This window comes from Pollicipes pollicipes, unplaced genomic scaffold (assembly GCF_011947565.3).
Source record: "Pollicipes pollicipes isolate AB1234 unplaced genomic scaffold, Ppol_2.1 Scaffold_5724;HRSCAF=6776_pilon_pilon_pilon, whole genome shotgun sequence".
Lineage (NCBI taxonomy): Eukaryota > Metazoa > Arthropoda > Thecostraca > Pollicipedomorpha > Pollicipedidae > Pollicipes > Pollicipes pollicipes.
The window spans coordinates 54276647-54289919 of record NW_023596746.1 but is presented as its reverse complement, the minus strand read 5'-3'; the positions used below and the strand labels follow the sequence as shown (position 1 = coordinate 54289919).

At 53.3% G+C, this 13273-nt stretch overlaps 1 protein-coding gene across 1 annotated transcript in view; it reads right to left on the bottom strand.

Moving 5' to 3' along the window:
• Positions 1-12992, bottom strand: part of LOC119103209 (two pore potassium channel protein sup-9-like) — a 64252-nt gene extending 51260 nt beyond the window's left edge. Inside the window, 2 exon segments of the mRNA XM_037226654.1 lie at positions 10879-11592; positions 12941-12992. Of these exon segments, the coding sequence (XP_037082549.1) occupies positions 10879-11005 (127 nt within the window). The 5' untranslated portion in view covers positions 11006-11592; positions 12941-12992.
• Positions 12993-13273: the final 281 nt, after the last annotated feature.

The following is a 13273-nucleotide window of genomic DNA, read 5'->3' as shown; positions in this document are numbered from 1 at the left end:
GGGACCGCGGACAACAGGGCCGGCGATGGGAGCTCCAAACCCAAGCCCCCCCCCCCCCCTCTCCCAGCAGCTGCCCGCTCCCGCAGCTCCTCGCCTGGGGACAGCCCGGCCAGAATGCGGATGGACGGGGGACATTCCGCTAGCGGAGTATGCCTGAATGGGTCGCTGGATCCTCGTTGATGAGTTGCACTCCCACTTGTAGTGCATTACCAAATCCTCCTCAGGATTCGACAACCATGCGCACATGCCCCAGTTTCTAAAGAAGCGTTTGACCCATTTTGAGTGTTCATCAATGGGCAGAATCTGCCTGGCTGTGATGCACCGACATTAATTTCAAAATTTTGCCTGACAGGAGCAGTACAAGAAAAAATGCCGATAAAAATACTCCCCGCGATCACCTTATCATCCCCACGACTTCAAAAAGTCCATACTATATCACGATGGCACCTATTGGCGTGATCATGCAGTGAATAGTGCATACGAAGCTCGCCGCAGCCACCCCAGACTGTGCGCACAATGATTCATGATGACCACCTTCGAACGATCATAACAGGTTCTCGCATTGGCTGAGGACTAGCTGAGATCGCGTGGATTACGTGCGCGTTTGGCTTGGACATCACACCCCTCGCCAGTCATACTTCGCTGCATGAACGCTGACATCTGCACCCAACTGGTCCCAGGCTTTATGCAAGCCATTGGAAGTAGGGTGTGGTTGACATTATTCCAACCTGTTGGCCGGATGTAATAATAAACCCGAATACTTGGCAACTTGACTTGAATTTGATATGATGAACACTGATGCTCGCTGGCAGCGTCCAAGCTCACTACGTCTGCTCAAATGTTTGAGCGGACAGTTATTATTTAGGTTACTTACGTTTATATATCAAGCGTTGACTTATGTCTATGTTACGTTGACTATTTCCGCTATATTTACGTTCATAAATAGTTCTCAAGAGGCCAGTAATTTTTTCTGGCCTGGTTTGAACCAGTATGAGGAAACTCAGAGGAACATTGGAGAGCTTGGGTCAGCAATGGGGGGCTCAGCCCGCTCCAAAGGATATTAAATGGCGCTCCAGTATCTCTTGAATAGAACGTTTGGTGTTGTATTTTGCGAGAAGACACCAACCGATGTTCGCTCACATGGACAGGTAACATTATGCAATGCCGTTACTCATGTGGCAGCCCATAGCTGGCTCGTTCGACATGCGCTTTTTCTGTCTTCCAGGTAAGACGAACCTAATCCTTTGGGTATTAGTGAGTTCTGACTTCATCAAAAATGTTTCAGATATGCCACCCTAGCTGAACATGAGGATGATTTTAAAGAAGTGCTCCACAAAAGATGACAAAAACAGTTCGGCGGAAGACAAAAAACGGACGATGAAAGGGCAACGTGCTGTTCCCGAACTAACAAACACAAACGGGGATCATGCGTGATCGCACTCGCCAACGGAGCTGCCAGGCATGTGCCCTATTCTTGTACGAATCTATTTTCTAAACCCACCATGTTCGGCTGAATGTGCATGACACAAATTATCTGATACAAAAATGAGTCATGCGAGTTATTGCTATTCTATTCACGTAGTTATCTAGTTAGATATCAACGATCAGCCAATTTGTTCCGCGTTACAGGTGGCACTATAGGCTAAACGTTGTGCATGGGGGGTCGCTGCCTTCGCCACTGCGGACGCCTCTGGCGGCGGCTGCACACGGCATCATGTTACGTCAGAGGCGTGGCCTCGCCCGCCGCCCGCGCCAGCCGTCCGCCCCCCCCCCCCCCCCCCCCCCCCCCCGCCTCCCAGCGCACACACCATTGTTCGGCCGGGCCGCACGACCTTCGGCAGAACAGCGCGGATCGTCAACACATGGCCGTCCGAGCTGAATGCGCCGAGGCCGGGCGCACCGCCCGCCCCGGCCGGCGCCGACCCGACAATGGCCCCTGTGACGCGCCCGGGCTCCGACAAAAGTTGTACCGGCACTTGCTGTCCCGCCATCGACCGCGCCGCCCGACCGGCCGTGCAGTTAGCCCAGTGTGGAGACGAGGCGCGCGGCGGCGCGGCGGCCGATACGCGACTTTGGAGCGCAGCGGGCGCGCCTCGAGCACGGCCGCGAGACCGGAAAACTCTCCAGCTGCCGCGACACACGGGAAATGGTGCCAGTCGGCCGCCGCCTCCTCCCACCGCACACGTCCCTGCCCTGTCCTATTTACTCTGTCCGCCTGCGACGTTGCAGACTTTCAGCGCTGGCATGTGATCTATTTGTGAACGAAGCACATGCTTTGGAAGTAGAATGAGCGTTGCAAGAGGTGCGATGTTTAAGCACAAATGATCCTTGTAAATAAATCCTCCTACAGATTGATTTTATAGTGCTAACAAGCAACAAATGTGCATTTCATGTAGGATCTCGGTAAATCAAGGTAAATCAGATGACAAGAAAGGGCTTGGTTACAACAGGATAGAAACAGGGATAAATTGTGCTAATTATTACTGATTCCCGAGATGGGGAATGTTGAGAAAGCTATCGCGGCAAACTGACAGAAGATATTCTTATATCAAAATGACTAAATCATCACCTATCTCTGAAAGTCGGTGCAGCATCTGCCACACCTACCACACCACATTCTTCATTCCCGGTGATGGCCTGCTTCCGCATCGACTTTAGAGACAGTTAGACACCACATGCGTGAGGGCCCGCTCGCCGTCCCGCCTCGCCCTCGCCACCGTGTCGCGGCACCGATGCGCAGCCTCTCACCACCGATGACCCTCGTCTTTGTCCGGACCGCCGCGCCCTCGACGACCGCGTCCCCGGCCTCTGTGGGGACCCTGTCGGCGCCAGAAGCCGGGTGAGTGACGCTCCCGATGCAGCTGGGACTGTTGACAGTCCACGATGACCAGGCTCTCCGGGCACAGGCAGGCCCGGGCCGGTCTTGTGAAGCCGCTCGTCCCCTGAGCCGTAGCTGGAAGCTCCACACTAGCCCTGACAGGGCCGTCTGACTACACGCCTTCCCCGGCCGTGCGGCGGAGGCGCCGACCAGCGGTGGTCTCGGCATGGTAGGCGGGTCTCGCCGGGCTTCACCGGCCTGGAAGGAGACGTCGCTCGCCCCAACTACAGCCCGCATGTCTTCTTCGTGGCTCAGAAGGGTACCTCTGAGCTCCGTGGTGAATGGCGGTCTTTCGTGACCAGCGGTCCGACGCATTTTTCAGAACACACCAAGTCTTGTGATCTGGAGAAAGCGGCGGAAGCCGAGTACCCACCACGCGCTCTGTGCGTGAAGTGGCTCACGAAATATGTTACGGACCACTTACACTGCGTTGGCGACTTCTCCGACAGGAAGCTCACCTGACACGCACGTTTAAATGCCATTCAAACATTGAAAAAGGACGTTGGTCGATGATTGACCTCGCGCAAAATAGCCTTCCAAGTTTATGAGTCCATGAGTCGTAAACAGCAGTGCCGCCGGACCGGACCCGGCGACTCTGCCCTTAGTGGCACGGTCGGTGCTCCAGCTGGCCAGGTGGCGCAGTGACCCCGGTGCCCTGCAGAGACCCGACGTGCCCGATGCGCGCCGCTGAGGCAGGAGCACGGTCAGGTGAGCAGCGCCGAGCCATCCCCTGCGGCGATGGACGAGTCGTCCGACACGCTCCAGCGAGTGGGTCAGGCTGCCCGCTCCCCACTCCCTCTCGCAGCTCCATTACAGGCGGGCGCTCCTCGCTCTCTCCACGCTGCTATCGCGGGCGGTTCTGCGTCCACCGACGCACGCGCTTCCTGATCCCATCACAGGCGATGAGGCCGCTGTGAACGCAAGCCCTCCTCTCCTGCATCAGGCGTTCTCTGCCGGCTCTCCGTCGCATCTGGTCACCTGCCGGTCGTCGCCTTCTCGCGACGACCGGCGTGCTGGGCTCCCACACAAGCTCTGTGCCCTAGGCGAATATTTATATTCTTTTGGGAGGGTTGAGTACACGGTATCACCACCGCTGGGGGCCGTAGGGTGCAGAATTCAGTGACTTCTGTGCAGCAGTGATTGTCATAATTTGGTCATGTCAAATCGGAGCCAACCGGCTAATTAGCTCCCGTGAAATCTGTTTCAGACCTTAGAAGGGTTTTTCGTGTATTTACGCACATGCTGACATAACAAATCGTTTTTTTCTGTCCACGCAAATCTGAAGCTATCCAAAACCTTTCTAAAATACTAAACACCCTAAGAATTAGCTTTACTTTTTTGCCTTTTTCGACGAGACGGCCTTCACCAGCGGCGTATTTTTTTGGGCCCCGCGCCTGGTCGCTGTCTATCACGGGCTGTTCCTGCCCACCTCTTACCATGTGTGGTGACACATGCCTACCACCACCGGCGCATGCATATGATGGCTCGAGGGCCTATACCTCTCCCTTCACAACCGCTGGCTCCCCGGACATCAGGAAGATGATGGATAGGAGAGCCCGGAGGGCGTCTTATTTCACAACTATTTCACGCACCATCACAAGTTACATTTTACTCATTTCATCCTGAATGACACTCTGCAGCAGCTGCTGGACCTCAGAGGTTTTGCAGCTACGGGACGCTTTAGAAGTCCTTCCTCCCTGAGAACTCCTGTCGGAGCCACGCCGACGTGGTGCGACCTCCCGCGAGAACTCTGAGTGATGACCCGCCCACCTTCTGCCGCCGGTGGCCTCCGTCAGCGGTAGTCCAGGCAGACAGCGTATCACCCGGCAACCCCCCTTCGGCCGGGCACGATCCGGCCGACGGCCAACGGAGGAGGCCCGCCACGAGGTGCGGGGTGGCCCTGCCGCCGGTGTGCGCTGCCCGGTCCCGCCGGCGTCACGTCCCCTGCCTTCGGCCGGGCACGATCCGGCCGACGGCCAGCGGAGGAGGCCCGCCACGGGGTGCGGGGGTGGCCCTGTCGTCGGTGCGCGCTGCTCGGCCCCGCCGGTGTCACGTCCCCCACGCCGCGATAAATCAGCCCTCGAGCCGACGGGGCATTAGCGCTCGGCTGGCGCCCGCGCTCCTAGCGGCGTCTCTCGCGCCACCGAGGCGCCGACGCTCGCCCAGTGTGGGGAAACACTTGAGCTGCCAAAAACGCCCAGCGTGGGCTCATGTCCGCGGGTCGATGCCCTGCTTGCGAGCCGAGCCTGCTAATGAGGCGGTCGGTAAAGTGACGGCGAACAATTTAAACGGTGGTGAGACGACGAGGCTAGGAACAGTAGAACAACGGGTTTGGGCGATGGGCGGTGGCAGCGGTGCGGGGGCTCCTGCCCGTAGTTGTGATGCAGCAGTTGGAGCCACACGGGCCCCGGCCAGGCCGCATGCCAGCATCCCCGGCATTGTCCCTGCTGCTATCATTGTCTGCTACGTCCATGCTTTCGCTGTCAGTCTCCCTGCTCCTGCTGTTATTCTCTCTGCTTCCGCTGTCATTCTCCTTGCTTCTGCTGTCCTTCTCCCTGCTTCCGCTGTCATTCTCCCTGCTTCCGCTGTCATTCTCCCTGCTTCCGCTGTCATTCTCCTTGCTCCTGCTGTCATTCTCCCTGCTTCTGCTGTCATTCTCCCTGCTTCCGCTGTCATTCTCCTTGCTCCTGCTGTCATTCTCCCTGCTTCCGCTGTCATTCTCCCTGCTTCCGCTGTCATTCTCCTTGCCCCTGCTGTCATTCTCCCTGCTCCTGCTGTCATTCTCCCTGCTCCTGCTGTCATTCTCCCTGCTCCTGTTGTCATTTTCCCTGCTCCTGTTGTCATTCTGCCTGCTCCTGCTGTCATTCTGCCTGCTTCTGCTGCCTCTTCGCTAACAGTCCAAAGTGGTATGTGCACTGTGGCTGGACTCCGATGCGTCATGAACTCAAGCCTGTGCGGCCCTGTGATTTCGCTTGGCTGCAAAGTGCACTCGACGGCTGACACATCAACTAGCTTATTAGTCCCTTTAAGATTTTCACGTTTGCTGATTGCATTACTTAACTTGACGTACCTTCACGCAGGCTGCAAGCCTGCCAGATTCACACAATAGTTGAACTTCGTCTGCTCAATTCGAAAGGTCTCCACGATTAGTTGTTGCAGTATTCGGTCTGCAGCATCCACATATCCATCCTTGGGGTCCTTGCGCTGGACCTAATAGCACTTTTGTTCTTGAACACAAAGTGCCATTCCTTCTATGAAAGTCATGCAGTATCTCCCTTTTTAGTATCACCAATATGAGAATAAACACTTCCTAGGTAAGAGCGCATTCCAGCTCCCTTAGACCTCAGCGAAACTGACAGCCAGAAAACAGACGGGTATGATGCGGCAGAAGAAAGACCTGACGGACAGGTACTGGGTGTGAATCTAAGAGCTGGTGAGTGCAGGAACTGCGTGATCCAGGGTGCCATGACACACTCCACTGTCTTGCAAGTTTATTAGTAACCCTGTGTAACCCAAGTACATATGTAATCATGTGGTAATGCAAGAACAGAATGCACTTCAATATTGGAAGTAGCCCTCCCACTTTTACAACGCTTCTGTGCCCTGTACGGGGTGGCTATGCTGTGCTGCGGTACCCTTGCACCTGCACCAGAAGCAACGCGCTGTCGATTGTCGCGGTCCCCACGGAGCGGCAATCCCGGGACCCGCCCAGAGACTGGGCACAAGCCCTTCTGAAGTCTGACCTTTGAGTGGATGAGTGTGGACGGGTCATCACCGGCCAAGTCGGAATACCAGCGACGGTAAGCGCCCGCCGGTAAAGTGTTCCGATGCGCGGGATTTGTCAACAGTGGGCCAAACTGTGGAGCGGTCGATGGGGTGTCATGGTAGGTGATGATCGATTGCTTTCGTCGGGATGTACCGGTTCAGCGGACCAGAAGACGAAAGTGAAGCTCCCTTGATCGGCCTCAGACCAGATCAGGCCTTTTGAAGGGAGTGTCCTACATTTGTGTGGTGTATTGAACTGAAATAGTCGCGTCGATGAACACCCAGGTGGGGCAGCTCCGAAGCCGCCACTGCAGCGTTTACTGTTCACTGTGACGTTTACTGTGGCAATGAGTACGTGTCCGAACCACGCCCGGGGCACAGCCACAGCAGCTGAGTCGGTGCAACGGGAAGATCTTCAGCATGATCTGGGGGCGTCAGGAGCCAGACGCCTACGATGAAACGCTGTCTCGCCTGGGGTCATGATCTATGGATGGGAACGCAGAACAGCTCTGGAGCACTTCTCAGCGTCCGGACAAGTTGAAACTAGTTAAATGCGATCGCAGTGACAGGCGTCGTCGTGGGCGCAGGGAGCGCCGCTGGAACGTAAAGGGATTCTTCCGAGAATCGTCTCGAGAAGCTTTCTCGCTGCGACAGATCTGGATGGTTGGAACAAATTAGCGGCACGACCACGCGCGTGAATTGGTGACGCTTAAGAACCAGATTGAACTGCTCGCGTAGCAGGTGAGAACGGCTTCTGGCGGGCCCCGAGGAGCCGGTTGATCTCACCGGGCTGACACGCTATGCGCCGGCCCGATCGACGATCGACCCGCACGCATGATACGGCCGTCCCTGTCACCTTCCGAAGGTCACACTTTCGGTCAGGCCTCAATGCTTTTAGACCATGAAAACCTGATCTAAGCATCGGAATCAGGTTGACTGTGATGGCTTTGCTTTGTAATCAAACCAATCCGCTTCATGCACATAAGTGTGCTGCACATGCACCACAATCTAATCTTCTCTTTCCAGGTTAAGGGTTACCTTTTTTCGTTGAAAACAAGCGGCAGGGAGTTATCATCTACTCATTATTCGTGACCATTAGTGCGATGCCTTAAAGAACGCTTCCGCCCACGCCAATCGCCACCATTACTTTACGGCATCCTGTGCGTAGCATTTACTCTACTTTCCACATAAAACGCAACCCGTTAGTAGGAATGTTTGACTATTACGCGCCAACAGAACAAACAGCACACGATTAAACGGCGAGCGCTGGCCTCGGTCGTGCGATCTGTTTCTTTATTCAAACAGTATTGGACGTATTGCAATATTGCGAAAGGAAGGCCTCGGCACTTTGCCACGCATGATACGTCACGCGTCATACCACGCGTGACGTAACATCTAGTTTAAACGGGACCGTGTCGGCTTTCTAGATTGTAGCCCTTTCCCAGGACCACTGCCACCAGGTGGACGGGATGGGTGAATGCACCTCTCATTCAACCTCCAAATGAATAAACGAATAGTTTATTAAAACATTTTGATATATATTTAACTAATTCTCGAGCCCACGCCGCCCTCGGACAGCGGGGGTAAGTTTGCTTTGCACACTCTGAAAATTCAGGGAGCCTTCCGAAAGCGGTGGTAGGCTAGTGTACATGATCAATATAATAAAGTTGCCACAAAGTTACATACTAACCTTTTTCAGGCCACCATCAGTAGAAATGGAACCACCATGGAACTATGGAACTACTAAGTACCGAATCCGGAGTGCCCCCCCCCCCCCCCCACAAAAAAACGATGAGCAGGAACTGAGCCCATCGTGGATTGGCAGACCCACGTAAATAGCCTTAAACTCTACTCTAGGAGCGTTTTGTGTCACATCATGCATCAATTATTCATGCTACCTACAGTTGCAGATTTGGTCTCATGGGACCAAATCACAAAATACCCATGTATGAAATGGCGAATAGATACAAAAATATGGCATAAAACGCCGCCGGAGCAAAAACGCACGGCCATTTTGATACAACTGGCTAACAGCTATGACTCTCATTCCTGTTAATCCATCAGCACGATTTAAGACATGTTACCAAATTAGATTCTTCTTTAGGAAAATGTTTGAAAAAGTTGGTCAAAAGATGACTTTGGCCATTTTTCCTTTCACATACAACTAGCCATAAGGCTTGATGAAAAGGGAAACACGAATGCAAGTACTTTTTGTTCAGAAAGTTTAAAGTGCCGAGTACTGACAATGCAAGCAAAGTTTGCTCTATAACACTGTTGAACCAGTGCCTACTCATGTACTGCAAGTCGTTAACTCAGTGCTAGAACTCTAAAACTCATCAGCCCAGAGGCCCCGGGACTTGAATTAGTTGATGCAGCGGGACCCCGAAACCCCACTAGACCCTGTCTGCATACTGGTAATGGTGTTCCGTGCGCATGCTCTCATCCTTCCTACTTTATCAGTGTTTATGACTTTATTTATCGGTGTCAGTATGTATCGATGTTATGTTCCCTACACCCACGTAACCTGACATGACCCGAGACTACCTTGATATGTTAAAATGATCAACTCCTGATGCATTTTATGATATTTAGCATAGCTGCCTTACAAGATGGAAACCGTGTCATATCACGTCATATGAGGCATGCGCGGCAACTCAGCTGGCTTGACTCCCGAGAAATCAGAGCTCACCATACGACTTAATCAGGCCTGGTGCAGCCTGGTCTGATTAAGCAGGATGATCGGGCTAGGAATGGATTTTGACCCCAAATGCACCATGAATTACCATACTGGTGCATTAAACACCCGTACAAGCTAGGAAATCTGCAGATGTCTCGTGCAACCCTCCAATAGTGGCCTTATATCTCCGTGGTTTGACGTGACATGAGGTAACCGCCGGGGTCAGGTTGGAGTGCTGCAGCGCACATTGGTCAGCATGTTAGACCACCTCAGGTCAAAATGCCGTGGGCTCAGGTTGGAGTACTGCGGGGTCATGTCAGAGTGCAGCGGGGTTAGGGGGTTAGACTGTAGTGCTGCAGTGTCAGTCATAATGCCGTGAGGTCACGTCGGAGTGCCATTAAGTCACGCTGTAGTGCCGTGAGGTCACGTCAGAGTGCCGTGAGGTCATGTCGGAGTGCCGTGAGGTCACGCTGTAGTGCCGTGAGGTCACGCTGGAGTGCCGTGGAGTCACATCGGATTGCCGTGAGATCACGTTGGAGTGCCGGAGGTCACGCTGTAGTGCCGTAAGGTCACGTCGCAGTGCCACTGTCGCTCAGAAACGGATCAGACAGCCTAATAGAGAGAAACTTGATGTCTAGATGTAGATTTAGATCTATGATAGATGTCGGACAAATCTGATCACCCAAGACCAAAGCCATCAGACAGGGATATCATCCCGTTTCCTTCTACGCCTTTGTTCCAAACACTGGCTAGAGAGGGAGGGGAGGAAGACGTTGGAGTCGTGCCCAGCGGCGCACTTCCCACCCGGAGGACAAGTATATCGGTGACCAGCGGGGTACGCCTGGTAGGAGGCTCACGAATAAGAAACGATACCGAGTCTGATTTACCTGTCCATCGCACAGTCTGGCAAAAACTGCAGCTGTTTCGTGGCAGCCGGTTGCTGTTTAGCTGAAATTTTTAGATACTGTAGCTATAAAATTCCGGACCAGGAAACTCCAAAAATCTCCGAGGGTCGATGGCGCATCAGTTAAAAAGTTATCAGAACATCAAAAGCCAGCTCGTTGGAGTCATCTGATAACAGATAGTTGGAAAGCCGCTGCGATTTGTGCGCTTGGTCCGTGCATCATTCATGCAAGCGGCCTAAAACTTTTGAAGTAATCAGTAATGGGACTGTGAGTGTGAAAAACAAAACGGTGAAAATCATGTCATTGAGAAACCATGTTTTAACATTCAACATATTTGTGAACCGCACCATTCGGGAGTGACATATGAACTTCCCATTGATAACATCTGAACTAAAACACAATGCAGCGAAACACATCGCACACCTTTCAATAAAGTATGACGCAGCCGAACACATGGCGCGCACCTCAGGTCAAGACGTGGTTAGCTGCATAACATCAAGCGATGGGACTCCAATGAACTTGAGCGCAACGAGTTTCAGCATTGACACACAACGCACAATTCGGACTGGATACACTGCGATCTGCACACGGAGCTGGCTCTAGCCCCGTGATAAAGGTCTCGGGCAGTTATTAGAGAGTCAAAAGGTACTCACTTCTCAGAAGGTAGAGTGTCCGGCTCTCATTCTCCGACTCGAGAGCGTCAAAAACGGCCGCGCCCACCAGCAGGTACGTCAGCGTGCAGACGATCAGGGAGAGGGTGCGTACGTTTTGTTTCTTCATCTCATCGTGACCGTCCTGGGGGCCCGGGCTCCCCGGGCTCCGTCCGCGGGGCTCTCAGCTCCGTCTGCGGGGCTTCCGGCTTCCCGGCTCAGCCAGTCGGGTTGCCGGCTTCCCGGACTCCGTCAGTTGGGCTCCCGGCTTCCCGGGCTTCGTCTCACGGATTCCCGGCTTCCCGGATTTCGTCAGTCGGGCCCTCGGCTTCCCGGGTTTCGTCAGTCGGGTTCCCGGCTTCCTGGGTTCTGTCAGTCGGGCTCTCGGGTTCCCGGGTTCTGTCAGTCGGGCGCCCGGCCTCTGTCAGTGGGGCTACCGGCTATGTCAGCCGGGCAACCACAGTCAGACTCCCAGCGATGTCGGCTGAGATCCCTGCTCCTGACGCTTCGTCAGTGGGTCTTCACGTATGGCAAGGCCATGTGGGTCATGACTCCCCGGGCTAGTCGGTGAACCCCTGTCTTGCCGGGGCCGGGGCTCCCGGCCCCTGGGTTGTGTGGATGGGACTGCAGGCTCCCAAGCTCCGTTTATCGGGATCCCGAAGTTCCTCGTCGGATTCTTTGGTCTATGTTAATTGGAGTCAACCTCGCAATCCGACCCTGAAAACAAGAGGAAGCTTGTTAAAAACGATTATTTCCGCTCGTTATGTCCGGCCATTTAGGACCTTAGCCACGTTGTGAAGTACCTCGCATAGCCTGGAGTATTTGATGGGTCATTGGAATCTCGGAAATGAATGAACGAAAGCGCACCATTTGCAGTGCAAGCGGCATTTTACAGTACATTTTTTCTAGTATTCATGACAGAAGTCCTTGCGCTTCACACAAAGGTTAGCTTGCAGTCACTGACAGGCGCCGTGCCGACCAGGGAGTCATTACGATTAGCTGACATGCGGTGCAAGAGCTATGATACCTATCTCAGGTTGCAACCTTATGGTATGCCGCACTACACTCACTGATCGGTACACATGGACGTGACAACACGACACACAACACTAATGAGAGCTAGGAGCGGTTTTGCCAAGTGCACGGCAGGTACAACACTACACGACACTACAAGGACAACACTGTCGGGTGTGACGCAGCGCTCCGCAACGCCCAGGCATAGCAATGCCAGGGCAGAGTGTGGGAGGAAACCTCGATTTCTTTCGTTGCGTCACCGTAGGTTTAGTGTTACAGTCCTGCGAAGAAGGAGGCACGACCGCCCCGACCCCTCGCCTACGCCGCGAGGCAAGCGACCTTATTGGTTGGATGAGCATAGACCGGGCTCCTGGTCCGCTGGAATAGCTGCGGAATGAAGCTCTTAACTGGTAAATCTTCAGGACTTTCGCTTTGTGGCACCGATGTATGTGTGACAGTTCTTACAGACACGGTTTCTTCGAGCGGTCACTGGGTATTTCTCGCGCGCGGCTAGCTCATATACAGCCAACAAGTCGTTGGGGCTGTGCATGCACGTCTTCTTTCAATGCAGAGTTACGACGGTGACTCCCTCCTGGATCAAGTTTTGGTTTGCTATGTACCGACCAAAAAGGCAAATACCGATGACCCACATTTACGTGCGGCTAACGCCAACTGTGATCTCCTCTCTCTCTCTCTCTCTCTCTCTCTCCTCTCTCTCTCCTCTCTCTCTCATCTCTCTCATCTCTCCTCTCGCTCTCTCTCCCTCTCTCTCTCTCTGCTCTCTCTCTCTCTCTCTCTCTCTCTCTCTCTCTCTCTCTCTCTCTCTCTCTCTTTGGGATCACTTCTGTTACGCATTCTCGTGTCAACAAGTCAACTTCATGTCAACAAGACATATGGCGAAGAAAATTTTGTCGTTTGAATTTAAACATTTAACAAACTACGTGATTTGGTGTTGATATATATATATATATATATATATATATATATATATATATGCATATAAATATATGCTCAAAACACAATACAATAATATCCCGGCCCTGCAGCTCACCTTACTGTAACGACGGCAACATCCACCTGAGGTGCGAAACGCGCGTTATTAGGTTATTTTATGAGTTTTCGGCATGCCTTCTGTTTCAATACTTCAATTCCAAGCATTTAATAGAACAATGGTCGGTTTGGAGAATGGGATTGGCCATTCAGAACGTCACAGCAAGCTCATATTATCTTTTTGTGGCGTGTCTTGTGGTTCTGGCGATGTAGGTGCTGCTCACTCAGTTCGGGGCACTGATAGTGTTCGTCAGGATTGCGATGGTCCTGAAAGCAGGAGAGGGGGCAGAGGTAGTCTTGTATGCATGGTGCTCTGAAACTGAAATGCAATATT